At 37.0% G+C, this 13142-nt stretch overlaps 1 protein-coding gene across 4 annotated transcripts in view; it reads left to right on the forward strand.

Moving 5' to 3' along the window:
- The window catches only part of PACRG (parkin coregulated), a 485180-nt gene that overhangs the window by 356324 nt on the left and 115714 nt on the right, over window positions 1-13142 (forward strand). For 3 of the 4 annotated variants that reach the window (XM_075924585.2, XM_075924583.2, XM_075924582.2), the window contains one exon: window positions 10908-10964. The exons of the other annotated variant lie outside the window; for it this stretch is intronic. In XM_075924585.2, the coding sequence (XP_075780700.1) occupies window positions 10908-10964 (57 nt within the window). The remainder of the gene's footprint in view (window positions 1-10907; window positions 10965-13142) is intronic. 4 annotated transcript variants of the gene reach the window in all.

Consider the following 13142-nt stretch of genomic DNA (forward strand, 5'->3'; position numbering starts at 1 on the left):
TTCCAGAATATCTTATTTTGAAATAAGTGTGCTGTGTTGATGTTCTGTAGGTCTGAACAGTAAAATGAGCAGCTGAAGGCAATACATTTTATTCTTTATTACTTTAGATGGGGGAAAAAGTAGTTTGAGCTGATGAACATTTTAAAACAGAATTCTGTTTTTAAAAAATTGTCCCTATGAAATCCATGAAGGAAGAGAAATGTATAAAACATATAGACAGAAATGTTTCTGAAACAAGAATTTTTCAGTATTTTAATATGTGACATTAGGTGTTAATTATTGGTGTTGTAACCTTTTTTTCTTTTTAAAAAAGAGCTTTTTAAATGTAAAGTTATTTAAATATAGCTTATGAGCATAAATGAACTGACAAGTTAGTGGCGAGTATCACGTTCCTGTCTTTGTACAGATTTGATACAATTTTAATTGTGGCTTTTGTCATCTTTCTTTTTTTTAAATCTCAATGATCTATTTACGATAACAATAAAGAACTTTAGGGAATGCATTGTTGTGCCAAAATTGTATTCTTTGGCAGTATTACGACAATTCATGACGTACATGGTCAGAAGCTTACTTTTATAATGTATGCTCTGTTACTTCTTATTGCTTAAATCCAGATAACTGAATTCAGTTTCTGAGCTGCCAATTAGACCTGGGCAAAGTTCAGTATTGTTAATTCACAAAATGTTCATGGTAAAATATACTTAAACTTTTAAACGTTTGAATCCAAGAAGAAAGTGGATTGGCACCATTTTCAGCTGGAAATTTTGGTATTGTATTCACCAATTATCCACCTCTCATCAAGCTAGCACAGCAGTCTAACTTCCCCAGTACAGGCTTGTCAGGGATTCTGGGTACATAGTTAGACAGCTAGCCCCTGCTGATGCCTTTGTCACCATGTCTTCACTACTATTCTTACCTTTACTAGTGTAATTAAAGTTATCATGGGTATGCCTACCTGTGCTACAATCACACCTTCACTTGAATTGTAGACTGACCCTGGGCAGCCCACAAACTGATAATTTACCCACATCTAGCTACATAAAAATGACCTGCTTCACCGTATTTTAGAGAAATTTGTGTGTTGCTAATCAGCTCTGTAAATTAGGCAAACATTTTTAGGAGTTGAAATAGAGATATAGAAGCCTAAGTTAAGATCCTCAAGTTTGAAAATATTGGCTACAAAGCTAAGTACTTTTGCCAAATAAACAATACTAATTCTTTAAAATTATAATGTCTACAGTTTACAATACTATGTCCCTAAACCAGAGTAAATGAATTAATATTAGAACTCTTTATTTGTCCTAAAGGTACTTACCATTTAAAGTAGTAGAGGACATTAATGGTTTCCCAAGGTCTGGCAATTCTAGCAAAGTCAAATTAGTTAGGAAGTTCTGTCAAAGATACTACCAACTTTATTACAAGAAGTTGTGGTGAGCAAGTACTGCAATGAGTACTGAAAAATCCATCCCAAAGTTGAGTTATTACATTCTAACAACATTCTCAGTCCAATGCTCTTTCTGTGCCTTGACATATTTTGTCAGGTATATTTAAAATTCAGCATAATTTATTTTATCCCATAATAAAACCACTACCTAGAATATACTGGTATGACTTCTCTTGCAGTTTTCTATGCCACAAATGTCTGAAATAATGCAGGGCTTCATTTATCTGTGAATTATTATTACTTAAATATATGCCATATTATTTACTAATGAGTATTAGGAGAATATCATTCCCCTTTTATACCGAAAGCTTGATAATAAATATAACTAAAATATGTCATGTTATAAAATGATTAGCCCTTTGAACTGTGAAGTTAGATAGGACACTTGGAGTGCATCTACACAGCAGGACTTAACTCGAAATAAGCTTCATAAATTGAGCTATGTCAATTGTGTAATTTATTTCATAATAGCTTATTCTGAAATTGGGAACATCTACACAGCACTTATTTCAAACAGAGAACTGTTCCTCAGACCTCACTTACTCCTCGTACAATGAGGGTTACAGGAGTCAGAGTAAGAAGTCCTCCAGCTTGACAGTATTTTGACATTATTTCAAAATAACTGCCTTCAGTGTAGTTGCGGACTGTTATTTCAAAATAACGCTACTTATTTTGAAATAATGCTGCTGTGTAGAAATACCTTTGGTGTTAACCTGAGCCTCCTTCTTTTTTCAAACTTCCCAACTGTGAAATAGGATCAAATTTTTACTAATTATGTCATGTTTTACTTAATTGGATAAACAACTATTATTGATGCAGTATGAGTTTGCTGGTAGTTATATATTTATGTGGTTTAGCAAATTTGTTAAAATTAAAATGAAATATTTTGGTTCAAATATAGTCCTCTGAATTAACCATACAGCACTACAATTAAAGACATATTTTTAAATGGAAATATCTTTTCTGTCCTAATTTGCTTTTATGTACTGCAGAACATACTTTCCCTTACTATCTTATTTATAAATGCTGCTGCTGACCAGGGAATTATCTTTGTTCTGCTCATCTTCTCTTTCAGGTCAGGCCATGTACAAATTCTCCTCTTTGTCGCTAATATTTATAAATTTGAACCTTTTTTTTCTGTCCCAACAACAAAAACGCCCATTCATGCCCTTATTCCCCATCTTGATTACTCTAAACTTATTTTCTTTGGACACTCTGACAGCAACATTGGCATCTTCCAGACCACGAAAAAGGCAGACAATAAGTTTATATTCTTTACCTGCCACGCTGGCCATCTCTAGTAATTGCTATTACTTCCCTATCAAAATTGAAACCTCACTTAAGTCATTACACTGATACATTTTAATGTTTTGATGGCATTCTTTCCAGGGACAGTAGTCTAAAATTAATTATAAAATCAGAAAACTTAGCCATGGAAAAGGCTTATTAGGTCATCTAGTCTATCCCCTGCTAGTCTAGAATTGTTCCCTGCAGAATATTATAGGCATATTAGAGAATAGTAATAAAATATTAATAGTTTTGTTTTTTAGTTCTAAAATGTAACATCCACTTATAAATAGGCTGGGCAACAAACTTAGACATTAAATTCTCCCATGTGTTTTGTTTAGAGTAAATAATGAATCCAGTGGTAGATAAAAAGCTAGCTTGTATATATTTATATATATGTAAAGAAAGCAACTGAAAAGCTGTAGCTTATCATAGAATCATAGGACTGGAAGGGACCTCAAGAGGTCATCGAGTCCAGCCCCCCACCCTCAAGGCAGGACCAAGCTCCATCTACACCATCCCTGACAGATGTCTATCTAACCTGTTCTTAAATATCTCCAGAGAGGGAGATTCCACCACCTCCCTTGGCAATTTATTCCAATATTTGACCACCCTGACAGGAATTTTTTCCTAATGTCCAATCTAAACCTCTCCTGCTGCACTTTAAGCCCATTACTCCTTGTCCTGTCCTCAGTAACCAAGAGGAACAAATTTTCTCCTTCCTCCTTGTGACACCCTTTTAGATATTTGAAAACCGCTATCATGTCCCCCCTTAATCTTCTTTTTTCCAAACTAAACAAGCCCAGTTCATGAAGCCTGGCTTCATAGGTCATGTTCTCTAAACCTTTAATCATTCTTGTCGCTCTTCTCTGTACCCTTTTCAATTTCTCCACATCTTTCTTGAAATGTGGCGCCCAGAACTGGACACAGTACTCCAGCTGAGGCCTAACTAGTGCAGAGTAGAGCGGCAGAATGACTTCACGAGTTTTGCTTACAACACACCTGTTGATACAACCTAGAATCATATTTGCTTTTTTTGCAACAGCATCACACTGTTGACTCATATTCAACTTGTGGTCCACTATGACCCCTAGATCCCTTTCCGCCATGCTCCTTCCTAGACAGTCGCTTCCCATCTTGTATGTATGGAACTGATTGTTAAAATGTGATACCTTGCATGGCTACAAAGTAAATGTAATTGCATAGAATATTCATTTTTATTTTTCTTGCTGGACCAAAATGCAATTGAAGAAAACTCTGTCATGGTTCTACATCAAATCCCCTGAATAGAGAATTTGGGGTTATGTAATTATTCTTACTGGAATATAGCACTGCCCCTGAACATTAGCTAGTGTAAAGTTCAAAAAGCTGAAAACCCAGACTAATGCAAGAAGTTAAATGCTTTAAAAAGTGATTGTACTTAATATCATTTGACTGAAAATATTAAATCAGAAAAGACATTGTGGAATCTGATTCATAGGCTCTGCAAGACATGCATGGTTGGCTGATTCAAGAGGTTTCAAATGTTCAAACATTTTTTACATTTATGTTTAAAAACCTAAATTGCATTGACACGTACATTATTTAAAACAACACTGTTACTGTACTGGGTACAGTATTTACAATGAATCTGAACATTGTATTGCTCATGTAAACAAGAACAACAAAAAGATTGTTTATTCCCAGAATGAAGAGGGGTTATAGTCTAATTAAAATTTGCATTGTTTTGCCTGTGGGCCCCCCCAAGAACTGGTCTCTGAAGGGAAGTTGATGCCTCACAGTCACTGATGCATGAACTCAGGCCTTTGTTCTGCAATAGGAAAAAAGGATCTGTGCAGTGCCACTACTTGACTGCTGCATGTAAAAGGTTATTGTATTTGATTCCTCTGCATCTGCACAGAGCTGACACAGAATCTATCCTTTTTTCTTTCTGCATCTCTGACTGTTGTGATTGTTTCTTTGTTTTTGCATCAAAAGACAACAGTAAGAGTAGATTAGAATCAACCCTTTTATCACTACACCAGTGAAAGAATTATTTTGTTAACTTGTGTATTCATATCCAAAGTCTTGCTTACTGCGACAAGTAGAGATGAGGGACAAATTAAACTTGGAATCACCTGATCCTTTGGGCAAAATACATAAAGTAAATGGACTGCATCCAAACGTCATATTATTTACATGGCATGCAAAATTTATTTTGTAAAAATGTGCTTGACAAAATATTTAAATTGCTTCATGAGCATAAAATAGGACTTAATGCTGAAGCTCTCTTTTGTACCCAGCTCTGCATAATTAAATCATATGGAAAAATGTCACGAGGCAAAATAAAATGTATTTATTCCAGTCATATCTTCCCACAGTATGACATGTAGTCTGAAAACAAAACTAAGTATTTTATGCCATCTGTGCTGATAGGGGATACATTAACAAGGCATGTCACTGTAAAATACTACTTTTTGAATTACACATAGTCTGCTTATAGATATAAACATCTAAATAGAATGCTCTACAAAGATAGACAGCCATCAGAACTTGTCTCAACTTCAGCCATTTCTTAAGTGCTGTTAGTGCTTTGAGAAACAGCACTTGTTCATCATTACATCATTTATTTATTGTTTTATAGAAGGAGACAGAATATTGTCACAAATCTTTTTATGGAGACAGTAAGATCTTGGTCTATTCTGTATGAGGAATAAAGCTCAATAATTATATAAAATGCTTTAGATATTCCTAAAGAAGATGGATTCTCATATATTTACAAAATAATCTGAAAGTATGTTTGTGGCCAGTAGTGTTATAATTCCTTAGATCAGAAAGAAAACATAAAACATTTGTGTGGCCAACTATTTATAACTCTGATGTTTATATATCAGAGTCTATATAAGGGCTGTGAAGAATCAAAGAATGTGTTGTTTAAATCAGTGTGAATAGTGTAAAAGTACATCTTTAAAACTGCCTTCTTAGAAAATCATTCTATAGATAAAATTTGTACTTTATATTTGCTTTTCTTGAGATTATGATCACTTACGATATCTAAATTTTGTCTTGGCTCAGTTAATTCTTCTGTAACAGAAATTTGCATATAATACTGGCCTTGATTTGTTACTTTTTTAGAGCAGATCTCAGACACATAGGTGACAGTGGACTGTATGGTGCCAGCTGCAGCTCCCTGATTCAGAATCAACCATCTTCTGTATAAATTAGGACTGTACAGGGGTAGTTCTAATTTATGCTACTAGAATAAGGTCCCTCTGAGACCCTAAATCAGAAGATAAACAATAATTCAGAAAAACTATAAGATCCGAATATAAATCAGTCTTGTAGATTTGTTTTTCTTTTTTTATATATGCCTGTTAAAATCCATGGCCTGAATTTAGGATTTGCATTCTTCTGTTTTCATATTGTTTCAAAAAAATTCATGGCATTAGGTTCAGTAATTCTTCTTAAAGTAATGATTACCAAAGAAGTAATCATACAAATGCAATATGGCAAGTATGAAAACTCTATAAATAATCAGTCTACCAAGAAATACTATATATTGTGACAATAGTACTATAAAATTATATATAAATCCACAATCTAGTGTCATATAGCCATAGTGCATCAGAGGAAGCAGATGTGAAGCTGGATTATTTAAGATGCACTTTGTCTTTTTATTGTAGCATTAGTCATTCATATTCTGTATATGTGCTGAAATGGAGGAGCAAATATAGATGTATCTTTCAAGCTTATGTAAACTTGAAATCTTCAAGTGCCAGAAATAACAAAAGCTTAATATTTGATATTCAGAAATCACCAATTGTATGTTAGTCGGAGAACTGTTGGACAATGTGTTAATTATTACCCATTTTTATGTAAACCAGTACATGACTAACCTCTAAGTTTCCTTCATTTTGCCTTTTTTTAAACAGGATCAACTTGATTTAATCATGCTTTGCAACTCTCACTTATTTGTCTATAATCAAGTATTCCTATATGGGCCATTGTGCAAAATGGAGAGTTTATTCCTTTTCTGATATCGTTATATATGATATATAGTATTTTTTCTGGTCAAGAACACATTCAAAAATATATTAAGAATAATTTTATACAGTTGAATTAGCCATTTTTATAGAACTGTGTGAAATAGGTAAAAAAGAGTGAACATTTTTGTCAATTTCAAATAATTATGTACTCTGACATTTTAGGCCACCTGTTTTTCTTTTACATATTAGTTTGCAAAACCTACTTGTGGTTTGAAATTTCACTTTCAAAAATGTTATATTTATAATATTTCATACACAAGTGCTATGTTGGAATAACTGTGAAAGGATTTTTCCCCCAAGAACACTCCTGTTCAGATTCTGCAACAGTTATATTGTCAGTTTCTGTGTAGACAGTGTGTTTCCCCTCCACCTGCCTCAAAAAATACCATAGGGTATGTCTACAATAGCCCCCTAGTTCGAACTAGGGAGGCTAATGTAGGCATTCGAACTTGCAAATGAAGCCCGGGATTTAAATATCCTGGGCTTTATTTGCATGTGCCCGTCCGGTCACCATTTTTAAATGCCACTAGTCCAGACTAACTGCCCGTGGCTACACGTGGCAGTTAAACGGTAATTCGAACTAAATCCTTAGTTCGAATTACCTGTTACACCTCCTGCAATGAGGACTTAGTTCAAATTACCATTTAACTGCCGCGTGTAGCCGCGGGCAGTTAGTTCGGACTAGTGGCATTTTAAAATGGCGACTGGACGGGAACATGCAAATAAAGTCTGGGATATTTAAATCCCCGGCTTCATTTGCAAGTTCGAATGCCTACATTAGCCTCCCTAGTTCAAACTAGGGGGCTAGTGTAGACATACCTTAACAGACCCTGATTGCCTGCATTTTCCAGGCAAATAAATCTTAATTTTTCTTGCATCTCTCTGTGGTGTGCAGAATTATCAACTTGAGAGATGCTTAGTGGTAACAGTACTATGCTACTGTTCCTTTGTGTTTGCAGATGCCTCAGTTGAAAGGAACAGACTTCAAATGGGGAGTTGCTCTTAAAACATGGGATCTAATTGCAGCAAAGGCAAGAGAAACATGTAACCAGTGACAATGTAATAAACTTCTGTTAGATCTAAGTCAGGGTATGTCTACACTACCCCGCTAGTTCGAACTAGCGGGGTAATGTAGGCATACTGCACTTGCAAATGAAGCCCGGGATTTGAATTTCCCGGGCTTCATTTGCATAAGCGGGGAGCCGCCATTTTTAAAACCCCGCTGGTTCGAACCCCGTGCAGCGCGGCTACACAGGGCTCGAACTAGGTAGTTCGAACTAGGATTCCTATTCCGAACTACCGGTACACCTCGTTCCACCTACTTGTGGTGGAAACTTGCGGTTCCACGAGGTGTACCGGTAGTTCGGAATAGGAATCCTAGTTCGAACTACCTAGTTCGAGCCCCGTGTAGCCGCGCTGCACGGGGTTCAAACCAGCGGGGTTTTAAAAATGGCGGCTCCCCGCTTATGCAAATGAAGCCCGGGAAATTCAAATCCCGGGCTTCATTTGCAAGTGCGGTATGCCTACATTACCCTCCTAGTTCGAACTAGGAGGGTAGTGTAGACATACCCTCAGAGAGTAGTTTCCCTTAGAATAAGGAGACACAAAAATAGTAAGCTCTGTAAATGTGGTGAAAAATAAAAATCTGGCCACGTATGTCAGTCAGAAAGACATAGTGACCTAATTTACTTTACTATGAAATAGCCTTTCAGTCTGCTTTTCTCAAGACTGAACATTCCCAGTTTTTTATCCTTTCCTTATAGGTCAGGTTTTCTAAACCTGTTATAATTTTTGTTGCTCTCCTTTGAATAGTCTCCAGTTTGTCCACACCTTTCTTAAATTGTGGCACCAATAGCTGGACAAAGTACTACCACTGAGGCTTTGCCAATGCCAAGCAGAGTAGGACAATTACCTCTTATGTCTTATATACGACACTCCTGTTAATACACGTCAGAAAGATCTTGTTAACTCGTATTCAGTCTCTGATCCACTATACTACCAAGATCCTTGTCAGTCATACTATAATTTAGCCACATATTCCCCATTTTGGAGCTGTCCATTTGATTTTTCCTACCTAAGTTTAGTACTTTACACTTGTCTTTACTGCATTTCATCTTGTTGATTTCAGACCAGTCTTCCAATCTGTAAATGTCATTTTTCATCCCCAGGTTTTATAATAAAACTCTCCGCTCCATTATCCATGTCATTAATGAAAATACTGACTAGTATGGGACCAAGAACAGACCTCTGCAGGGCTCATCTCAATATATCCCCCAGTTCGACTGGGAACCATTGATAACTACTCTCCCAGCATAGTTTTTCAACTAGTTGTGCTATCTATCTATCTATCTATTAGTCTTTTGGGCTTCTACTGGAGCATAGGGCCTCCACAATCATTCTCCTTCTCTTGCGATCCTTAGCGGTAGTCTTGATTTGATCCCATGTTAAGCCAGCTGCTTTAACTTCATCCAGACAGCTTCATCGCCATGTTTGTTTGGGACGTCCCCTTTTCCTCTTTCCTTTTGGATTCCATTCTAACACTTGTCTTGTGATACATTCCTCACAACCTGCCCATCACCATTTTCTTTTCTTAATCTGGACCTCCATTGGTTTCTGATTTGTTCTGGTCCACAAGGTTTCATTTGGCACTCTATTTTGAAAGATGTAGAGATTTCCATAAAATGAAGTTTTTTTTACGGGGATAAGTTGTTAGCCCATCGCCCAACCTCCAACCTGGAGGACCAGAGAATTTCTTTTTGTCTGGTCTCTACCCGTTGACCTGTCCGGCTTGGGTGGCCCTACTAGTAGCAGTAAGCTCCCGCCGGCATAGTTCTGAGGGTCCCTGAGACACGCAAGCCCCCCACCACATCAAAGTAGTGATCCCATCAGGATCTTTCAACTAGTTGTGCACTCAGGATCTTTCAACTAGTTGTGCACTCATAGTGACCGTTATGACCTATAAATGACAGTTATGCTTTTAAAATGTGAAAAAATCTAAATTATAAAATAAATTGATCAATTAATTACACTTTAGACCAGGCATGGATAATAAGCAGCCCACAGGCTGGATGTAGTTTGCTAGGGTTAGCCCTCAGTGGGCTACCCAATGCTTTATTTACCTGAGCGTCTGCAGATACAGCCACTCACAGCTCCTTTTGGATGTGGTTCACCATTCATGGCCAATAAGAGCTGTGGGGAGCAGTGGCCTGGTTCATGCCATGGAACAGGGAATCATGGCCAACGGGACTGGCAACTGGCCATACCTGTGGACACTCAGGTAAATAAAGTGTCCGGTGGCCTACCATGGGCTAATCCTGGCAAACTATGTCCAACCTATTATTGCCCATCCCTGCATTACACTGTTTAAAATAGTATTAGCTAGATACTTTGTTTTCTCACTGAATAAAATGTAATGAATCCTGTTACTTGCAGCAACTGACCTTCCTTGTTTTGGCTTCCAGGTAAACAGTATTCATACCTGGACAACTGGTAGGTGAGAAATTAGGTCTAAAAGTCCATTCCATCAGCAGCTACACAACAGATTATACATAGCAATACAGACAATACATAACAAGAGATAATTCACACAGAAAAATGTACAGATATACTGAGTTAGTAATGTATATAGCTTATTCTGACTTAGCTGCATTGTTGCTTAGGCTCAGAAGTGGACATTAGTGAATCTCTTCAGCTGTTTCAGAGTCTCAGCTATATGGAGTCACTCTTCTATGCCTTAGGAATATCTGTATTTCCCCCACATGAATGTGTTGTAGCTTGAAGGAAGAATTTGCACTTCTGAGTCAACAGCATGGTGAACTCTTCCTTTCAATGTCCTTGAGGAATTTCCTTTGCTCAGCACTAGCCCATTATCATGATAGAGATGGATGCTTCCAGCTTAGCTTGGTTGCACACTGGGGGGACTTAAGAGCCATATTGTCAAATTTCCGGGAAGCCAGACTGCAGATAAACATTTTGAAAATCTGACAGTAGTCCACATTAATACCTTGTGCAACACTATGTATTTCTATGGAGAATAAACCAATCCCACAGGCCAACTGCTTCTAGAAAGTTTGTTATGCTTAGGTTCCCAGTAGCAATTCAGTAGTATGATCCTGCAGAATTACTTAATAAATCTTATCTGAATTTCCTAGCACTTGATGACTGGATGTCACAAGCATGCACCCACAAACACTCTCTATGGGATTCAGGTAAGGAAAGGGAGGTAAGGACAGGTAAGTCCCTCTTTCACACAAAATGAATGAGATATGTTCGTGATGGGTCCCTTCCCCTAAGGAGCTCTGATCCCAAGAGCAGAGATTTGTGTTAGCAGTTGCAGTTAGTGATAGATAACCAAGAAGTACCATCTAAAATTTCAGATAGGGTTGAACAAGGTGCAGAATACACACAAGTATTAAATCTGGCAAATTACTGAGAAATTATACTACCACAGGCAGATATATGCAACTTTGAAAGCATGCTCACTTTGACTGTATTTCCGAATCTAAAAATAATCAGTAATTTCTATTTTGTTCTGTTCTGAGCATGGTTCTTGTTAGAGAAAAAACTGCTCCCCTCCCCCAGTAAAAAGTTTGGCCAGGCCGCTTTTGCTATAGTGGGCTGCAGTACTCCTCGGGAGAAATTGGCCGCACCCTTCCTGCATACCATTGCCTTTAGAAAAAGGGAAGGTGTGAAAAGGGGAAAATAGCCTCAGACTCTCCCACCCGTCACCTTGGCGTGAGAACTGCGGCGCTTACCTGGTCGCATGAAACCTGCACAGTTTCGGCCCAACCCTGGGACACAGACCCCCCACTTGGTGACCGTTGGGCCATATATGGTAATATGTAAACTCGGGAAAGTGATGTGCAGATTTGGGGATACCCATCGCACAGTTCGCTCGAGGAGGTCTTTGCAACACACGTACCACCGTGCGTGTGCCTTCCCGTATACTCCAAAGCGCTGCCGGCCTGATCCACCAATCAGCCACCTCCCCTGACTCTCAGGCGTAACCAAAGCCTTCACAACCGAACCAATATCTTTGAAATGTTCCATATGCTGTGTAAGTTGGTATGTATGATTTGATTTTCTTCATTGTATAAGCTTAGTGTTGTAGTTGTTTTGGGTAGTACATAGAGTTTGTAGTTATCACTGCTATTTAATTAGTGTAGCTGGATATTTTTCGAATAGAGATTATTCCCCTTGCCATTCCCATATTTTTGACTTGTTTAACTAGAAATCGTAGAATAAATATAATAAATACTGTAAATTCATTATTAACACAGTCTATTAAAAATCTTAGAATAAATACTATAAATTCATCACTGTCATAAATAAATATCTTTTATTTGCTAAAACGGTCCACCTGGTTCTGTCTTTTCCCCCCTTAGGTATGCATCATCAGACCTGTAATTCTCATGACAGTTCTGTCCCTTTTCTTTCCTCAGTGATATCTACTTATCTACCTTCAATTTAAAATTTTGTATCTTTATTCCTGTTTCTCTTATACTTGACTATGAATACATGTTCCTTTGAAGTCAATGGAATTTTTGTTACTGACTCCATTGAAGTCTAAATTTCACCTCAGATCCTTTTGGCCACATCTTGATTCCGCTGAAGTCAATTGGAATATTGCTGCAGTTATTTTATTGTCTGGTTTTTTTTTTAATTCTTTGTTTTTCAAGAATAAAAATGTGTGGTTGGCCAAGGAAAAAATGTTTACTATTATTTGGAACCAGTTATCATGTGATCACTCAGCAAATTTACTGCCTTCTTCCATATAGATTATCTCTATATTTCACCAGAGAATATAAATGGGACAAATAGGAGTGAAAACCATGGCATCCTGTATAATAGATTTACTTTGTTTTGTAGCTTGCTTGAGTTGTTAATTTGCCTTTGAGAGAATTGGGCTGTATGAGACAGATGGTTACCAAACCAAGGCTTTGGAATGTGAAATTCTACTGATATTGAAAATATAAATATATGTATTTATATATGTGAAAAATCTGAGATTTGTCCAGCAGATGCTTAGAAGCTGATAAGCCTATTCAACTTGCTGAGTTGCAGGCTTAAAAAAGATGAATGCTAGTAGATATGCCTGCAGGGCTCCCAAACCACTTAGGAGACTCTACCAAAAAAAACTACAATGAAAAGAATGCTATGTCACATATACATTTCATTTAATCACAAGACTCCATATGTCAAAAGCAAGAAAGCCGTCTCTTCTGGTTAACTTCTGAAATAGCCGCGCTGAGAATTTATAGATGAATACTCATATAAGTGACTGAAATTACATGTTCTTTCTTATTGATTTAGTTATGCAACATTTCAATATTGTTTTCTTAAAACAACACAAAATAGATGACAATGACTTAGTTTAAATTAAAATA

This window comes from Pelodiscus sinensis, chromosome 3, assembly GCF_052426305.1.
Source record: "Pelodiscus sinensis isolate ZL-2025 chromosome 3, ASM5242630v1, whole genome shotgun sequence".
NCBI lineage: Eukaryota > Metazoa > Chordata > Testudines > Trionychidae > Pelodiscus > Pelodiscus sinensis.